The 20,680-nt window shown below is 36.2% G+C and overlaps 1 protein-coding gene across 1 annotated transcript in view; it reads right to left on the bottom strand.

Annotated features, from left to right (window-relative positions):
• Window positions 1-20,680, bottom strand: part of Iqcm (IQ motif containing M) — a 174,841-nt gene that overhangs the window by 32,106 nt on the left and 122,055 nt on the right. The window contains exon 15 of the mRNA XM_042701602.1: window positions 6,140-6,301. Coding sequence (XP_042557536.1) covers window positions 6,140-6,301 — 162 coding nt within the window. The remainder of the gene's footprint in view (window positions 1-6,139; window positions 6,302-20,680) is intronic.

The following is a 20,680-nucleotide window of genomic DNA, read 5'->3' as shown; positions in this document are numbered from 1 at the left end:
TGCATTGATTAAATAACACCCATAACCCAGGTGTTGGCATATCAAATGAAATCTGGAAGCCAATACATTTTTAAAAAATAAATTCATTACATTATGTTCTCCCAATAAACAACAATAAGAGCTAAATAAATCATAATATGGTTGATTTTAAGTCTAAAAGTATAGGCTTCTAGAAAAAAAAATAGCTATTCTTCAAATTTTAAGAGCTTGAAGGAAATAAGACCACTGTGGTTTGAATACAAGATCTACTTCTTTAAACTAGTATTAATTTTAAAGGAATTTAAAATCTTCTATGCCCTCTAGGTATGCTTATTTAACAGGATAATTTATTCTTATATTATATAATCAACACAGGATTCAAGCAAACTATATTTGAACTGAGATTAACATAATGACATACCTTTAATAGAAAAATCTTATCATCTCCCTACAATTATCAAATGTTCTAATTTAACTGACAGTCAGACAATACAGAGGACAATTATAAAAACTCCATGGTATTGTGAAAACATTCTTACTTGATTATGCTGTAATATTGGGGGAGGGGAGTCCCCCATTATATGCTAAGGATATGAAATTCAGAGTACACAAAGTTAGGTTGCTCCAGCCCAAGAGACCTCCACTTTCAATGGAGAGGAATGAGGGTAGGACACTGGTGGCTCACACCTGTAATCCTGGCTACTCAGGTAGCTAAGATCTGAGGACTGGTGTTCAAGGCCAGCCATAGCAGACAAACCTGAGAGGCTCTGATCTCCAAAGAACTAGCAAAAAGCGAGAAATGTAAGTGTGGTTCAAGCACACACACACACACACACACACACAGAATAGTCAAAGGATAAAACCAAGAGCCAATTTTAAGCTTGCAGAAATCAAAGATAAAAATAAAGGCTAGTACACATAAACAAACATGCTACTTTGTACTTTGTCCAGAGAAATTAGTTTGAATAAACAGGTAGGATGGTTGAGGAAAGGGTATAAATGGGTGAAGAGGACCTGAACTGGAATCCTCTTTCACAGTTATCATTAACTGAGCAAATGAACCCTCAGATCTTCCATTAGCATGATAGTTTACTATCGCGTCTTCTAAAAATAAAAAGTGTCATTTAATATCACTTCCAAATCCTAAGTATTCCATATCTATGAATAGTTTCCTAAAATGCTAGAAGAAAACATGGCAAAAGAATAAGCACTTAACTTAGAGAGAATGAATCTCCAGGTAATAATTTTCTTATTTTCCAATTATACTTATTTTCTTTTTTCCTTTCTTGTGTTAGTCCTGAAGCTTGAACTTGGCTCTTAGGCATTCCCTTAGCTTTTTGATCAAGTCTGATGCTCTGCCACTTGAGTCACACCTCCACTTCCAGCTTTTTGCTGATTCATCAGCAATGAGTCTCACAAACTTTCCTGTCCAGCCAGCTTCTAACCACAATCCTCAGATCTCAGTCCTCTGAGTAAAGGATTACAGGTATGAGCCACCAGTGCTTGGCTGTACAAATTCTCTCAATCCACCTTTGTATTAGATTTATGTATGAAAATTCTAATGAATTGATCACCGTAATGATCACCGTACAATGAAGTCAGGCCTAACTCCTTACTAAACAAATACGCTATTGTTAACTATGATCATTATATTGGAAGAGGCTTTGCCACACCTACTCTGAATGTGTGAAGAGGGAATGAATTAAAGATACCCTGCCTGGGGAAGATCTCTATACCTGGACACCTGCCCCTCTGTAAAACACTTATTTGCCCTTCTACTCAACACTGCTCAGTAGAGCACTCAATGTGCTACCGTCACATGACTCCTCACTTTATCTTTCATTGTAGTTAATTATGTATAGGCATTTATTTCTCCAGCTGAAATCAAAGCCATGTGAGCCAGAGGATATTTTATTTACTTTTTCTTCTTCATGTCTGTCACAGCTTATTGAACACAAGACACCCAATGAATATTTATCAAGTGAATAAACAATACTCCTGTCTCATTTTGGATTTTTGTCTCCATAATGGTGAACTTATATTTTATTTATCAAATTAAGCATCAAATGCTAAAGAGTTGTGCTATAATCTGATATGAGCTACATTGTATTAGAGTTCTCCGAGTTTGGAGAAATTCAGGCACAGTAAACAAAAATAATGCTAATGCATTAATGATAAAGTATTTACAATAGAGTGGCTTAACTGCTATAGTGATAATTCAGAGTTTTTTATATAACAAATAGTTAATGTATAAGTACTATGCACTGAGAATTGTACTGGTAAACAAAAGTGATTAAAATTTATATATTTTCCAAGAGGCTGTAAAAGTATCAGAGAAAGAAATTTTTCAAATACATTTTTCTGTCTATAATGCAATTTTAAGTGCACAACCATTTTACATGTTGTTGAAAATGAAATTATAAAAATGTCTCTTCTCATTTCTCTTCATTGGAAATGCTATATTTAATTTTCATATGAAGAATAGTTTTTACTATGACTTCATACATCAGAATATTTATGTCATTAAGGTAAATTCATCAAAAAAGAATATAAAATATAGGTTCAATTTCAAAATTCATAACACAATAGTCAATTATATTATTCAGTTTATATTTATATGTTGAATTTACATTAATATAACATTTCTGTTATAACTGACTACATGTACATATATATTATAGAAAAATACACACAGTCAGAATTACTTCTCAAGTCCCTATCTTTTATGGTTAAATTAGAAATACACATAAAAGTAGTTATAATCTTTTTTTAATTGAAGGCAGGGAACTAGCAGACAAGTCAATGAGATTATTATCTTCAATTAACCAGCAGGAGCATTATAACTCAAGAGGTAGAGTATCAGCCTTGAGCAAAAAGCTAAGCACCAGCATGAAGCTCTGAGTTCAAGCCTCAGGACCAGTACATGCTGTGTATGCATGCACACACACACACACTAATACACACACACATATAACACACACATGCATGCACAGATACACACACCCCAAAAAGAAAAATATGAAAATTGAGCCACACAAAGATAGTAAATAAAATCCACCTTTATCACATAATAGAGACTTGAGTTGAATGGTCTTGTGCTTATTAATGTAACTATGTGGATATATTGTACAGTCTGTGCTATTCTGTAATTTACTCATGAGTAATATTTTTCATATTTTCTTATGAGTGCCATTTCATTTATGAATCCTTATCTAACAGTGTAAATTTGCATTGTTTCACTATTACTGTAACTAAAATTCTGTGATTACCATCCTTATAGAAAATATATTTGTATAATTATGTTACTGCAAATCATACTGGTTTCTGAATTCTGAACAAATGAAAAATAATTTAATACTGCCTTGGTGACTCAAGATTGTCTCTACAAAAATACATCCCCATATTCCTTGCAGATTAAAGTAGTAACTTTTTGGTCCAAGGTCCAATGTCTGAGCTGAAATCCTGGTTATGTGGCTCAAGCAGTACAGCACCAGCCATAAGTGTAAAAGACAAACAAGAATTCAAGGTCCTGAGTTCAAACACCAATGCTAGCAAGAAAACAAAAAGAAAGAAGTCCAAAAATATAGTAGAACCAGTAATATCCATGTCAGATTCATCCAACATCTATTGGACTTATCCTGTTTTATTCCAAGCTCTATCACTTAAAAGAAATGAGAGAATCTGAAAAAATCTTTTAGAGAGAAGTTCTAAAGCTACCACAAATTGTAAGAACAGTGTCTATGGAACATTTTCAATGGTCCATTTTAGAAAAGAGCAATAGTAATCCACATGTAGTTTTAATTTTGTGACTTTTGAAACAGTTACACCTGCAAGAAAGGATATATAAGAAAGCTATATGCTTTACTTCTGTTGCCAGGCAGGAAATTCACAGAAGATCACACACACAAAAAAAAAACCCATACCTGACTGTCAAGGACAGTTTTGTCTTTTAAAGGCAGACTCAAATCTCTTCTGGCTAATACTCATCAAACTTTGCCTAAAAGTCAGTGAAACAGAAAGATACTTTATACTTGTAAAATGAGTAACAAAGTAGTGATTAGGCCAGGAAATCAGTGCTTACATCATTTAAGTAACCATATGTTACTTAAATGGTATTTATTATTATGAGTGCTGTGATATATGGGAAAGAAGTCAGAGAACTAGAAGTCTTTTCTCATTACTTGGGATCTGAACTAATTAGAAATCTTACAGTAATACAATAATATGATTTCAGTTGAAGTGGACTATTGGTTTGAGAAGGTAATTTAATCATTTATTCATATTCCCTAAATGATTTTCTTGAAAGATAATGGCTAACCTAACCCTTCAAGGTATCTCCATTAGAATCCCAAGAGTTCTAGGGCTAAACAGCTTCCTTTGCATACATGGCAGTTTCCAGGTTGAAAATTCAACAAGGTCACAAAAGCTTAATGAAATATAGAAAGAAGGTCAGCAGTTTGGGGATAGACCTCAGGGCTATCCTAGGAGTTTGAGGTCAGATGATTGATAGAGAAAAAGAAACCAAAGATTTGCCTTCTGAACACGAGTTTCACAAGGTATATCTCTGGAAAAATATTTGGGTATAGTTATTTTGATCTAAGATTTTGACATTACTACGTAAGAGAAATTCTTTATGTTCAGTAAGTCAGTTGAATTTATAACGCATGAGACATTCCAGTTGCATTCAAACCATGGCTCTAGGAGCACAGGATGCAAAAGTGTGGATCTACCAGGAGAAATTTGAGAGAATACATAGACCTAGGATTAGATCATTTGGTCACCACCCCCAGCATTACAGACCATTCATAAGTCTAACTACTGCTCAGTTTGTGCTGAAGAAACATCTCTGCAGCTATAGAGTGAAATCAATAAACAAGACTGCTTACATTGTGGAATATTAATATTGCCGCATATAAATTCTTAGAGTTATCTTCCCTAAACTGCTAATAGTAAAGGAGTTAGTTTCAATAAGCAATTCTATAATAAATTCCTTTTTTTTTCAAGGCAAATACTTCACCTCTCTTGTCCATCAATATCATAACAATTATAATTCAAAAAGATGCCAGCTCTGGCCAGTTACCCAAAGAAGGTGGTAAGATCAGCTTTCAGAGTGTGAGAGCAGAATCCTCATGTTATGACATAATGACAACAGAATATTTCTTTTTTTTAATTTGTTTTACCCTAACAAAGTATTTGCAAATAGAGAATAAAAAACAAATCTAAATCTTTAGAATGAAATAGATCTTGTTCTGGGACTCTGTTTTTCCAAACTTGATCTGCATGTAACTGCAGATTTTCTTCTCTTACAATGGGCTAATTTGCATTTTCTATAATTTCATACAAAAGGAATCACACAGGAGGTAGTGTCTTTTGCCTTGTTTCTTTCTCTTGGAATAATGGTCCATGTTGTTGGCTGTATCAAACAATATCAATTTCCTTTCCTTTCACGTTGTTAAAGATTTGACATGAATGTGTCAAGGTATATTTCTATTCATTTATGTGTAGATGGTCATTTGAACTGTTTCTAGCTTGGGTCTGTTCTAAGAAAAGTGATTCTATAAATAGGCGCAAACACACTTTAAATGGGCACATGCTTTCTTTTCTCTTGGATAGATAACAGTGGGATGGCTGCATTTATATGATAGATGTAAGTTTAACTTTTTAAGAAGGGTCAATTCTTTAGCAAAGTATACCTAATACATTATATATATATATATATATATATATATATCACTATAGCATATATAATTAGATTAATTAAAGTTAGATTATGTTCAGCATTAATAAAGCTGTGGAACACATGTAACTCTTACCTTTGCCGGTGGGGAACCTGGAATGTTGGGATCACTTTAGAAAACAGGATAGCCAAAAGGAATGCAAGCCTGTATTTATGCATAGATCTATGCATGAATGCACAGTGTTAGATGCAGTAATCCTACTGTGGAAACAGCACAAAAGCCCACAGACAGGTAAATGAATACTCTCTGCTTCCACTCTCACCATGAAAGCATCACAATATGAAATAGCCACTCTTACAGCTGTACATGTAAGACCTAAGAAGTCAAAGAAACACTCCCTTCAGGGAGGGTAAATACATCACTCCTCACGATCTAAGTATAATTTCATCTTTGCACCACAGAACTGAAGTCTAGCATCTTACCTATGTACTTGTAGCCTTCCTCTCCATCTACGATGGGTCTGAGCCAAGTTGACTTAAGTTGTAAGTTTTGATGTACATGAGCCCCAAGAGGAGGGTAGAGTGTAAATAGCATTTCAATTACTTGGGACTTCTGGATTATTTCAGAATGTTTCCTTGGCTTATCTGTGAACAGAAAAAAAGAAGGAGCATTTGAAAATGTTAAGTTCCAGATAATTTACAGATTGTTTTACTGTTTTTAAAGAGTTAACTTAAAAGCAAACTAACGATTTGAATACTGAGCATTATTAAGCATGAATTTTCTTTCATTGGTTATTTTAGTCAAGGATCTTTATTGGACACATAATTCCTTGCAAAAATGAAGGAGTCGGAGCTTTGCTGGCATCATCTTTCAGTACTGTTATTTGAAAATGACGTTTATGAAATCTATAGAAAAAATGAAAACAATCAATGAACAGAAGTCATGCCATCTACCCTATAAAGAGCAGCATATATTCACATTTTATAGTCTGTATTCTTAATTATCATTAAACAATGGAAGCAGATTAATGGCAAAACATGTTGAGTAAATGTAAAGTGTTTTAAATAGAAACCACTGAAAGAATGAATATTCATAGGCTAATTCTTTAATGTAAAAAAATGCCAGAAGTAACTTTTTAAATTTGTCAAATATTTACAAAACAGTTATTAGGAGCAAATATTACACTAGATGTTTTAAAATGTTATCATTTAATTTCCATAACACATATACGAGATAAATCCTGTTATTATTTATTTTATCTGAAGAAACGAAGACTGAAGAAATTAAGGAACTTGCCTAAATGTCAGTTTGTCAATGAAGCAGGTCAGATTCAGTCCAGATTGGTTGTAAACAGAACTTTGTCAGTTGAACCTGAGTCACATTAACTAGTAGATGAGAAAACTGGTATCTAAAAAAGGATCTAAAGATTGGAAAACTAAAATGTCTGTGTGTGACTGCTGGCCCACCAGTTTGTAATTTCAGTTTCAGGTTGAGGTGTGTCCTAAAACTTTCTACAACAATCTCCTGAACTACAAAGTAAGTCTATGTAGAAAATTCAAAAAGGAAGATGCTAAAATAACCTCTGCTCAACACCTTGGTGTATTTTTCTTCCTTTCTTTCTTTCTTTTTTTCTTTTTGACGATTTTTATTGTTAAGTTACATGAGCAAGGTAATGAGCACATTTTCTATTGAGCATTGTTGCCTTCATTTTCTTAAACATCATGTTTTTTTTCCCTGGTAAAGTAAGTACAAGGATGTTTTAACACAGTGAAGAAAGTACATCTGTTGGTGCCAGTAAGCCAACTATCAATCTGAAATCCAACAGTTCCAGGAAGTGGTGCTGTCGCTCAAGCGGTAGAGCGCTCACCTTGAGCTGGAGAGCGCAGAGGTAGTGCCCAAACCCAGAGTTCAAGCCCCACGACTGACAAAAAACAAAACAAAACAAAATCCAACAGTTCCAAAGCCATTCTTCGCGGTCCTGTTTTGAAGATGAGAAACTTTCATCCTTTGTTCCCTGACACAGCGTTCAGTATTAAACACAGAGGGCAATGGAGACAGCCAGAGGAGAAGAGGTGTCTTCCTGCCTCCAGAACTTCTTCCCATGGGTTTCTGCAGTACACGTTACCAGCCATGTTGGGTTGTTTGCCTAACAACAATGGAGCAACCTCTTCTTCTGGCCACTGTGTTGTTTCTGGACAAATCATCGGTGTACAACCAACAATCTCAATCTCTACAAGATTTTTAAAAATTGTAAAAATGTCTAAATTTCTACAATTTCTAAATTTCTACAAAAATGTCCTTGCTCAGTCCCACAGTGTGATATCTCTCTGCGGACAGTCATCCACCAGAGCCCCCAAAAGCGGATGCCCATGAGATCCACTCTGTGCCTCCTTAGTAAACTCCTAGGTCATTTGCTGGACCCCAGAGCTCACCTTCTCCTAGGTCATGCGGCACCAGCGTGGGGTGAGTGGCCATTGCTACTCATCCAAATCTGTGCTTCTCAATTCCTCACAGATCTCTTCCCTCTTGAGTAGATAATCACAGCTATTCTACTTCCTGTGATAGTTCATAATTCATCAACTTAAGACTCTTCTTGTTCAAATTCAAATTACTTTGTACTTTCTGCTATCTGCTAATTGGACTCTAATTCATATGGACAGATTTGAATCCTAATGCTTGAACCACTTTTAATAAGCTTTGAAACATTAAACAAATCAACTTATCTCCAAGTGATCACAATGACTTATTGTTAAGATTAACTGATATAAGACACATAAAATACTTTACATAGCACCGCGCCTTTATATAAGTACTAGATAAGGAAGTTACTACTTTTCATTGAGTATTAATAATAACTATAAATGTTGGGAACAAATATGTTATTGTATATGGAAAATTGAATACTACATCCTACTAAAAGTTACATCCAATTTAACAGTGATATTCATAAGACACTATATTGAAAATGAACTTTACAATTTTTAGGAGGGTGGGAATCGGAGGGAGGGAAAATAAGAGAAAAACGAGAGAAGAGGTAACAATGCTAAACAATAAATGTACCGATTACCTTACTTATGTGACTGTAACCCTCTGTACATCACCATGACAACAAAATAAAATTAAAAATAATAAAATAAATAAAGGCTACATAACAAAAAAATCCCCAAACAAAACCATCCTCACATGTCAGTTATGTAGGTATTACATGTATCACCATTCTATCATTATAAATCTTCCTCTCTTGTACGTCAGCAGGAAAGAAGAAAGTAAGGAGAGCTGCAAAGCTGGGGTAAGCTCCACTGCACTTCACTCTTGGCCCCAGTCAGACTTCTTCAAGGAACTGACCAGCAAAGCTCCTTGGGATTGGACAACTTTCCCTGTTGTAAAGGAAACCAGGACTAGAGATTGCATCACAAGAACACATGCAGCAAACCAAACACAGCACACGAGATAGGCACAAAGAGCAGATCAGAAGCTTCTCTTTGAAATCACAGGAAAAACCATGAATCGTTTCAGCTGCTTACGATGAAAGCATGGGATGGCACAGGGAGCTTCTCTCCTCCCCTGCGCTTGAATTTTCCTAGTTCCTTTAGCTTAAACGTGGTGTTTGGTAACTTTAGCTGATAGGATTATGCTTATTAGTTTTAATAGACTATTTCATTTTCCATCTAGGAAAATGCTTCAATTACAGGCAAATAAAAATACTTTCACTAAAATCTAAGTTATAGTGAATGTACAATTGCCACTTTTATTTTACTGGTTTTCTCTCACTGGCTAAATTTAATCATATCCAGGGGTGCATACATATATTCCTAATAGTGTGTGTGTGTGTGTGTGTGTGTGTGTGTGTGTGTGTGTATGCGCACAGGCACCCATGCACTATCATAGGCTAAAAACAATGGCAATACAATTTAATTCCCTGTGTCATCTCCTAAATAAGATAGGGCAATGACTTTTTAGTTCTCATAGTAGGTAAGGCTCAGAATTTCAGCTCAGAAGCCTCCACAGAAAACACACTGCAGACACTCACTTCCCCTTGTAACCATTTACATCTCATACTTGGTTTGCTATGTGTGAAGAACAGAATTTAAACCCTGTTGGGGTACAGGTCCTCTTTATCGATAGACAGTTGAAACCTAAGAATAAGTTTCCCCTGATCTCAAAATGCAATAATGAGACAGGCACAAGCTATTATTTGGGCATTTCTATTTATAAGCTACTTCAGAGCTTAGCTAGGCACAGTCTGTTAAGTTTTCAAAGGCTAGAAATCACTCTGGTTTTAATTCTGCCTTCGATATCATCACCCTTCATTCCTGAAAAATTATCCATAGTGCTGCAGTTAAGTAGTCTTAAAAGTCTGCTTTCTGCCTCTATTCTTTGAATATCGAGTGCCTTTAAAAAGCAATTCATACTGGGATCTTCCTCCTCCACGTTGGCCATACTGCAGAATGAAGTTCTCAGGAATCACGTGCATCCCCGTTGCTAACCAGTGAAGTCATTCTATGTGATTAGAGGCCACTGCACTGAGCCCCAGGAGCAGCCAGGCCGCAGCCCCTCCTTCCACTTCCATGACTACACCACATACTCCTTCGTTCACACAGTTTCTTTCACACTGGGTCATTTTTCTCTGGGAGATGAATTAGCAAAAAAAAATTCCACTTTCCCAGATTTCCTTTGAGAGCAGGCTTCCCCACCAATGAATCTCTCTACAGCTGCATCCGTCATAATCTTGAGGCACTGCACGTTTCCCAAATCATCTAATCCTGTTGCCTTTTTTGTCTTTACAGTGCTCTCAAATACAGGCCTTCCCTGCTACTTAATCTAAGCAGTGAAAACAAATCATGCCGTACTTTCCAGTCTTTGCTTAGAAATCTCCTTAAACTAAATGCCAAGGGTTCTAGTCAACAAGTTATACTTCTCATTTGATTGCCACTAGCTAACACTACATGTGCCTTTCTGGTTCCCAAAAGCACATTTCCTCATTTCCTTTTGAGCCTCTAATAGCAGCACCTTGACCGTCTACACTTCCCCCAGCAGGCTATGTACTTCAGTGCAGTTGATCTTTCCTCTTCAGTTCCCTTCTGAGTCTTCATTAGCAAAGTCATTGGCATCCATATCTGTACTGATCACTGTTCTCGGCAACCTGGCTTTTTCCGTCAAGAGTTCTCGCCTCTCCACACTGTCCAACTACACAACCGTAGACAATCAGTATCAGTGCATGTTCAGCTGATAGAAAGTCAGTAAGAGAAACCCATCACAAGATACACTAAAAGAATGGACCCACTGATTTAAGGAGGAGGAGGAACAACTAGGGATGCCCTAAAGCTCATCAGGGAAAAAAAAAGGCTGGCATCCTTATAGACACTGAAGTTAATGTCCTCAGGCATAATTTCCTCTAGAGAAGTCTTGGGTTTAAGAACCTTTCAACTGATGGTACCAAATTACCTAGGATAATCTGTGGTGGTGGTGTGTGTGTGTGTGTGTGTGTGTGTGTGTGTGTGTGTGTGTGTGTGTGTGCGCGCGCGCGTGCTTGAGTGTTTCTGTGTGCATGTACACATGCTATACATTCAACCCAGTTCTTTAAACATGCTAGGCAAGTGCTCTATAACTGGACTTCAGTGATAGCCCCAAGATATTCTGCTTTATTTAAGGTCAGTAATGATATATCTAGATTAGTTTTTTATTGAATAGCTAGAAATCATGGCCTAATCAAGTCTGTACATGAAAAATAGTCTTGAGCTTAAGGACAAAGCTTATTAAACAACATGAAGATATAGAAACAAAAAACCTTTGGGTACTCAAGACACTTCCAACAATAACTCCAGGGTCTCCAGAATCACATCTAATGCAAGTCCTACAAGGATCTTAGAAAATTGTGTGATTCAAGAATTTTATATGTTGTTATTAGAGTTCTTGATTATAGCTGTTCTAACTGGGGTGAGGTAGTATCTCAATGTTGTTTTGATTTGCCTTTCTTTTATGGCTAGGGAGGTTGAGCATTTCTTCATGTGTCTATTGGCCATCCTTCTTTCCTCTTCAGAGAAGTTTTTCTTTAAGTCTTTAGCCCACTTATTTATTGGGCAGTTGTTTCTTTGAAGATTTGTTTTTTGGGGATTTAATTTTTTAAGTTACAGGTATATTTTAGATATGAAACCCTTGTCTGTTGTATGGCTAGTAAAAATCTTTTCCCAATTAATGGGCTTTCTATTGATCTTGATAGTGCAGAAGCTCTGCAATTTCACACAATCCCATTTGTCCAGCCTTTCTTTGATTTCTTGTGTTTCTGGGACTCTATTAAGAAATAAAGTTCGGCCTGTGCCAAGGAGACCTAGGGTTTCTCCTATTCCATCCTGTAATGTTTTCAGAGTGTCTGCTTTGACTTCGAGGTCTTTGATCCATTTGGAGTTGATTCTGGTGCAGGGTGATATATAAGGATCTAGCCACCTCACCCCAGTTAGAATGGCTATAATCAAGAACTCTAACAACAACAGATGCTGGAGGGGATGTGGACAGAAGGGAACCTTACTACATTGTTGGTGGGAGTGTAAACTTGTTCAACCACTTTGGAAAGTAGTATGGAGGTTCCTCAAAAGACTCCACATAGAGCTTCCCTATGACCCAGCAATCCCACTTTTGGGCATTTACCCAAATGATCACAAACAAGACCATACTAAAGCTACCAGCACAACATGTTTATTGTAGCATTATTTGCCATAGCTAAGATATGGAACCAACCCAGATGCCCTTCAGTAAATGAATGGATCAAGACAATGTGGTATATATACACAATGGAATTCTATGCCTCCATCAGAAAGAATGACATTGCCCCATTTGTTAGGAAATGGAAAGACTTGGAAAAATTATATTAAGTGAAGTAAGCCAGGTCAAAAGAAGCATAGGTCCCATGGTTTCCCTTATTTACAATAACTAGTATATGTCTGAGTCAAGCAGAAAAGGTCAGATAACTTAATGTTAGGGGAATGAACCCCAAGATAAGTATTCAAATATTTTTTGTTTTTTTCCTTTCATGCAATTGTTTCTAACATATTTATAAGATGATTTCTATGTTGCTTTGTATGTCCCTCCCCCACGGTATAACCCATGCTTTCACTGTATTTGATGTTGTTATAATTTGTGGATTGGAAGGGAAAAAACAAATCGTTTTACTAGGGATACAGGTGGACCCATTGCAACAATGAGATGTACAAGCTGTTATGTCGAAAAACGAATTTTACAACTTTGGTGGGGGGAAGGATTGGGTGGGAGGACAGGGGGGCAGAGGATGGGAAGGGATGGGCAGGGGAAACAAAGAGGAGGCAACAATGCTTAATAGAAATGTACTCATTGTGGCGCTGTGGCTCAAGTGGTAGAGCGCTAGCCCAAGAGCTAAGGGATAGTGCCCAGACCCAGAGTTCAAGCCCCACGACCAAAAAAAAAAAAAATGTACTCGTCATCTTGCCGATGTAATTGTAACTCCTCTGTACAGTATTCTCACAATAAAAAAAATTTTTTAAAAGAATTTTATATGAAGACAAAGATAAAGATACACAGAGACATACCCAACTTCAGGAAATACAAATATATTTTGCTAAAATATAGCTGACAAGGTTGAATCAACATCTAAAAAGTTTAAAGAATGAAGATGCTGATAAGCAAACATAAGGAAGGAAGACAAAGAATAAAGGGAGAGAGAAAGGGAAGGAAGAAGAGAAATGAGTTAGCATTTAGCTCAGATAATCACAAGGCCAAATAGCTGTGTGGTGTATAGAAAAAGTACAAATGGTAAACGAAATCTTGAGAATATATTTATTTAGATCATGAAATTTTTTTCTTTTTTGGTCATGGGGCTAGAACTCGGGGCTTGGGCACTGTCCCTGAGCTCTTCAGCTCAAGGCAAGTGCTCTACCACTTGAGCACCACATGTGGTTTCCTGGTGGTTTATTGGAGATAAGAGTCTCATTGACTTTCCTGCCTGGGTTGGCTTTGAACTGCAACCCTCAGATCTCAGCCTCTTGTGTAGCTAGGGTTATAGGCATGAGCCACTAGTGCTGGCATGAAATATTTTTGGGAGAAATTAAATAGTATAACATAAGTTTCCCATTTTATTAATAGGATCTTAGAAGAGGATTTTGATAAATGGAGAAACTGTTCAGGTTTTCCACAAGCATTCTTTAAAAGGACTGAAAACAATACAGACTAATCCCTGACAAAGTTAAACTTGCAAATGAGTGACACTGTACTTTAGCTAGATATACTGCTGTGTCCAACAATTTAGAGGTTTGGTAACCAGTGAAAATGGGAAAGGTTATATGTATATGTATATATTTATATTATCTTCTTCAGATGAATTAGACATTGGGAAATAATTTAAATATTATGCCATGAACTTTAAGTATTTATTAACATGTAGATAGCACAGTAAGTAAACATTTATCAATAATGCTATCCAACAATTGGCAAGTAGGAGAAAAGCAATATTTGGGTGGTATACTGCATTCATGATAAGGTAAACAGCAGAACTTCAGTGTTTTATGTGTTGGTTCTTGGAAACATTAAGAAGCTCAGGTTATTTCTTCTTGGTGTTTTTTTCCCCAAAAGAGCAAGATTAATTGCTCAAATAAAGATAGGCTTACATAATTTATAAATGTGTATGTGGTCCACTGGGCTGCATTTAATTTCTTTCATAGGATAACGAGCTTAAAGGATAAAGAAACTTAGAGAGCTGTTATCTCTCCTTTTTTAATGGAGCTTTAAAGATTTTCTTTTAAAAAATTATTCAAAAACTAAAGAAAAAGAGATTATCAAAAACTAGGATAAAGTAAGTTGGCAGGAATAATAAACAGATTGTTTTAAGTGGTCCATGGCAAATTGACAGAAGCTATTAGTTAAATTGATAACAAATATGAGCTCGACATATTGTATTATCTTGAGGAATTAGGGGAAAAGTTCACATAATGTTATTCACTGAGAAACTTCTCCAAACCAGTACAAAATAGAGATAGATTTGTCTAGATCAGAATAAAGAACTTGAGAACTGGGATGTGGCTCAGTACTAAAGCATATGCTTAGGTAGGCAAGGTCTTGGGTTCCCTCACATAAACAGGGGAGAGAGAGACTGAGAGAGAGGTTAACAGAGACAGAGAGTCACAGAAACAGAGACATCGAACTAGAAAGAGACAGAAGAAAAGACAGCAAGAGATAGAGATAGACAAAAAGACAAAGGGAGACAGAGATACAGAAAATGAACATATTACTGTTTATTAAGTGATTTTCTTCTTCCTTTCTTTTTTGAGTTAGAAATGCGTGTTGTAATTGTCCATCCACAACCATCTCTGATATATTCATTTGCTCCTAGTTTCCATGATTTGTTTTCCTTTGACACTGAAACATAGCTGAGGCATATTGGGTTGGTAACCAGCTTCCCAGGAATGATAAAAACCTGTAGTCAAGCCTTCAAAGAACTTTTGTTCCCTGCACTTGGATGTGGCATTCTTGGTTCAAAAATTAGAATTAAAGTAGCTGAAAGAATGGTGACCAATGGTCAACATCATTATCAAAACTGGATAAATCTGGTTCTCTGTTCACTCATAGAGTTGCATTGTATGTGTGGTGTATGTATTTATGTGAATCTCTGAGTTTTTGACACAGGACTTCTAACATAAGCTATTACATGCATTTGAAACTTCAGATATATAATCGAGAAATTATGATTGAAGTCAACATTATAAACCTCAGCCACCTATGATTTAAAAGAAAATGATGAGGTAAATACACAGTTCTTATTTTCAGGTCAAAATGATAACTTCTAGCCAGTGCAATAGTTCTGTATTGCTTAGGATAACTGATATCTTCCCTGGATAGTGACACAAAAGGTCTCATGAGTTCAATATTCTTATCTGTATTGTTACTCTATGCACCCCAGCTGTTTCTCTAGTGGTTCACTCAAAAATCTGGGGGTTTTCATCATCATACTTTGAAAGGGAGGTTTGTGTTTCAGGCTGCATCAATATGTTTTATTTAGGACTCCAGTTGGAGATAAAAGAAAACACCTTCTCTTCCATGACAAATACAGCTGACTATTCATTATGTTGTCATATGATCTTCTACTGATCTGGTTAAAAAAAATAATCCCTATGCTCATTTCCGTGAGATTTCCATCAGTGTCACAAACTGAAGATAGCTTCTACTTATTCCAGAATAATGTTAGCATGTGAACATTCTTGCTCAAAACTTTTGACGCTATTTCAGAGAAATCATCAAGGAATAAGAACAAACATGTGAGAGTTATTACATTCTGACAGATAATATTTTGAATAAAATTATCATGTTATTGTCTTAAAATACCAAAAATATTTTAAAAGTTTTTCTTTTATTAGTTGTCATGCAAAATGTGAGAGAACAGTTCACATTCTTACTAGTGCAACTTAGGAACTTGAGATTAAATACATCAATAAATATAATAAATATATACATATACATATGTGGATATACGGATATATATATATATATATACATTCATATTATCACATAAACTATCAGCACCCAGCCTGAAACTTAGAATCTTCTTACATGGCACCAAAATCTTAACTTTAATCATCTCTGGAAATTGTTAGGAGTTAACAGGACTTATATTTCCTCAATGGCCAACTCCATAATTACATATTAGCTTCATGTCAAAAATTTGAATTAAAAACATGTTATTTCAAGCCAGGTGCTGGTGGCTCATACCTGTAATCCCAGCTACTCAGGAGGCTGAGATCTTGAAGAAGCTGGAAGTGGCACTGTGGCTCAAGTGGTACAGTGCTTGCCTTGGGCAAAAGAAGCTCTGGGCCATCACCCAGACCGAGTTCAAGCCCTGGGGACAAAGTGGGAACCTATGCAACAGCCATACTCACAAGACAATTTGCTGGAAATGATCTGTACAACTTGGTGGGGGACCGGGGGCGGATGGAGGGGAGAGGGAGAAAAATGAGGGAAGGGGCAACAAGTTAGACAAGAAATGTAATCACACCTTATCATGTAACTGTAACCCTTCTGTATATCACCTTGGTACTCTGCATCTTGTATATACATTTATCTAATTTGGGGAGGGGAAGGGGAATAACAAAATGTGGAAACAATGACACAGGATGACCCATTGCAATGATGATCCTCTCAAGCTACTATGTTGGAAATGATTTTTACAACTTCAGCAGTGGGGTGGGGGAGAAGAGGGGGAGGGAAGGGATAGTAGGATAAAACAAAGGAGGGAGTAACAGTGTTCAACAAGAAATGGACTCATTACCTTACTCATGTAACTGTAACCCCTCTGTACAGCATCTTTACAAAAAGATTTTTTTAAAGAAAGAAAAAAGAAAATTTTATTTCCATGAAGAATTCATTTAGTAGAACATTTCATAAAGAAATTCCAAATAAATGCTTTAAATTTTTCACTTAAAGTAAAATCAAGAGAGCCAGCAATAATTCTATAAAATCAAGAGATGGGAACCCATGAAGGCAGCTTATATTAATTAAAAGAAGTTTTGAGAAGCTCAAGAACATCAGTACCCACCCTCCACCCTGAAACAAAATATTATTCATGAGGTTAAAATAGAAAAGTATATAACTATTTGTTTATTGAGCATAAATTATGTGCTGGCTATTGTGGGAGGTGATGGTGTTTTGGAGGGTTTTTTGGAGGGAGTTAATTTTTTTTTTGTCAGTAGTGGGGCTTGAGCTCAAGGCCTGGGTACTGTCCTTGAGTTTTTTAGCTCAAGGCTTGCACTCTACCACTTGGAGCCACAGTGCTATTTGCAGTTTTCTGGTGGTTAACTGAAGATGGACTTTCCTGCCCAGGCTGGCTTTGAACTGTGATCTTCATATCTCGGTCTTCTGAGTGGCTAGGATGACAGGTGTGAAGGACCAGCACCCCGCATAGCTGCTAGGGTTAGAAGATGTGAGACAAATAACACAGCAGTCCATGAACACACAGTAGCCAATTATCATTTAATTAACAAAGGAAAAGGATGGTGATGTGAGCAGAAATAAGTATTTTGTCAGGGAGGAGAAAAATGAACTCTGTTTCGGTTAGCATGGTCAGTAAGAAATTTCTCTCATAAGGACTGAAAGCACAGGGTATTTATTGGGATATAAATATTAGATATCAGAAAATGCAAGTTCACTGTGTTTGACATCCATTACAAATTACCTGCCATGCAAGGAAACAGTAAGATATAACCTATATCAGAAGAAGAGGTAACCAATCTAAATAGACTCACAAATAATCCCAACGATAGAAATAACTAATGATGATACTAAAATGGGTTATTTTAACCATATTTTATCCATTTAAGAAGTTGAAGGAAAGAATAAACATGCCAGGTACACAGTGAGAAGGAACTAGTAAAGACTAATCAAACATCTAGAAATAAAAAATAAAAGTCATAACACTAAAAAGACACTCAGTAGACTTAATGGCAGATTTTACATTGCATAGCAATCAGAACTATGAAAAATGAAAGCGAAGAGCGGAAAGTAGAGTGTCAGGAGCTGTGAAACCAATGTCCAATAGGCTACTGTGGGTAAAACTTAAGTCTTCTAAGATGAATGGGGGGCAGGGAGAGCGATGAGGTAGTAGCCAAATTCCCACAAAAACTATAAGCTAACAGAGCTAATAAAATCAGTTATGAAGACATGATTGACACTTTACCCAGATGTATCATCAAGTTTATAAAAGAAGTGATACCCTCTGTACAGTATTTTCACAATAAAAAAAGAAAAACAGAGAAATAGTGCCAAAATAAATATGCAACATTTTGGAAAAAAAAGAAGTGAATAAAGAAATAATCTTTAAAGTACTCAAAGCAAAAAAAAAGGAGACAGTATAAACAGAGGAATAAAGGTAAGAATTAGAAACAGTGGCATTCAATATTATTCCTAAAACAATGGACAGAATGGAAAACTAGTAGCAAAAAAAAAAATTAGACTACTAGCAACTCACCTAAATATTTGCACCAACTTCAAATTTTCAAATTCTTATTTCAAATTCATAATTTATATTTCAAACTGTTCATATGAAACATTTTCTATAATATATAGTTAATATATTTTTCAATACAAATCTAAACAAATTTCAACCATTCAAATCATATACAATATTCTAGGACTTTAAAGAAAGTAAAAAATCAGAGACAGATCTCTAGAAAATCCTCAGATCCTAGAAAATCGCATAAAAGTATTTCTGAAGAACTCTAGGATCAAAAAGGAAGTCAGAAAATGTGAGTTGAATGAGAATAATAAAACAGAATTATTAAAATTGGTGGGCTGTTACCGAAATAACATTTTTGAAATCCATAATATTAAGTTTCTAGATTACAGAGCAAACACTTTTTGAATCAAAGAGCCAACCTTGAGAAAATAAAGCACATGGAACTGCAAAGCTACAGAATAAGGGGGAAAAATGAGAAGAAAACAGTGAATATAAAACAAAAATAATAGAGAATAATCAACACATCAAAAGTTGATTCTGTGAAGATCAACAGAATCAGATAATTTCAACTAAGAGAAAAGACAAAAACATTTAATATCAGGAATGCTACCTGTGACATCATTACAATAGTTATAGTTATGATACAAAAGGATGATTGGGGAAATATTACAAATAAATTCATGCCAACAAATTCAAAACTGTAATTAAGTTGACAAACTCACTTGAAGACACAAATTAGCAACATTCCTTATAAAAGAAAGTAAACACATAACTATAAAATCCACTGACTGCTATGGACTTAGGGATGAACTGTACTTAATATTGAAGAGAAGTAACCTCAAAAATAACATTCAGATATTTGAATAGAAAAAAATGATTCATAGGATGGTACATAACTAATCATTTTTCCAATATCAAAAAAACAAAGACACTAAAAAGACAACTACAGAAAATTATTACCTGTGAAGACAGCAGTAGACATTTATAAAGTTTCAGCAAACTAAATTCCAGAACAAATGAAAAGTAGAAAACGTTAATAAAGAGGATTCATTCCAGAGTTTCTGATTCAATTTAACATTTTAAATTAAGAGTCTAGAAAAGGAGAATCGTTGGGGAAATAAGTCCAGTACATTCCCCCATGTCAGTAAGATGCCAATTGAAGAATCACAATGCTCTCCTCTTCCGCATACATAGAAAATAAGAAAACACAAGCACATTTCTACCAAAACAATGAAATAACCACCCTGGACAGAAGATAAGGGACAAAAATCCTGTAGCTCACAGGAGCTAGATGGTCACCCAGAGAGAGGAGGAAGACAACTTGCTTCTGCCAGCTAATTGCCCCCATTGCGATGAGCCATGAAGAACTCTTTCCAGAAAGCAATGTAAACAGGAAACTCCCTGCAACCTCCATTCTCATAAAGACACTGACAGTCTTCTCTACTGGAGAACCTCCAAGCCCTCCCAGGCCCTGGGCACAGCTGGGGAAGCTCCCTCAAGCCTGCATTCTGAGATTCCTGCATAAGAGCTGAGGCTCTTATGCTCCCTGCTCCCTCCTGCTTCTGCTTGGTATGCCATTTGGAACTAGCCACAGATAAAGTCTGCCCTTGGGGATGCAGACATCTGTATCTTCATTCCTGAGGGAGGCTCAGGTGCCATGATGTGGTGTCCACCCATTGCCTACCATTCCTGAGCAAAGGCTGGCTGGACTTTACCCTTAGAGCCAAGCTGGAATGGAAACACCACATTCCCCGCTGCAGGCCCAGGCCATGCCTTCCCCCCAAAGCCCAGCCAAATGGTCCTGGCACTGTCTCCCAGGAGATCTCAGCCACAAAACCCAGGTTTGTGGTGACTGCCATTTCAGGATTTCTTTTTTAAAGGCCCGCACAGATTCTATTTTCCAAAGGCCTTCACAACTCTACATGGAGCTGTGGTTCCAAATGTCATTTTGTTCCTATGCCAAACTTTGATTAAATTCACCCCTCTCTTACATGTGCTTACTTTTACATGTTAATGTCTTTTAGAGTGACGATGCTTCTTCAAAAAAGAAGCCAAG

This window comes from Dipodomys spectabilis, unplaced genomic scaffold (assembly GCF_019054845.1).
Source record: "Dipodomys spectabilis isolate Male_0828 unplaced genomic scaffold, ASM1905484v1 ptg000297l, whole genome shotgun sequence".
Classification (NCBI taxonomy): domain Eukaryota; kingdom Metazoa; phylum Chordata; class Mammalia; order Rodentia; family Heteromyidae; genus Dipodomys; species Dipodomys spectabilis.
The sequence above is the reverse complement of the archived record's forward strand: the minus strand, read 5'-3'. Positions and strand labels throughout refer to the sequence as shown.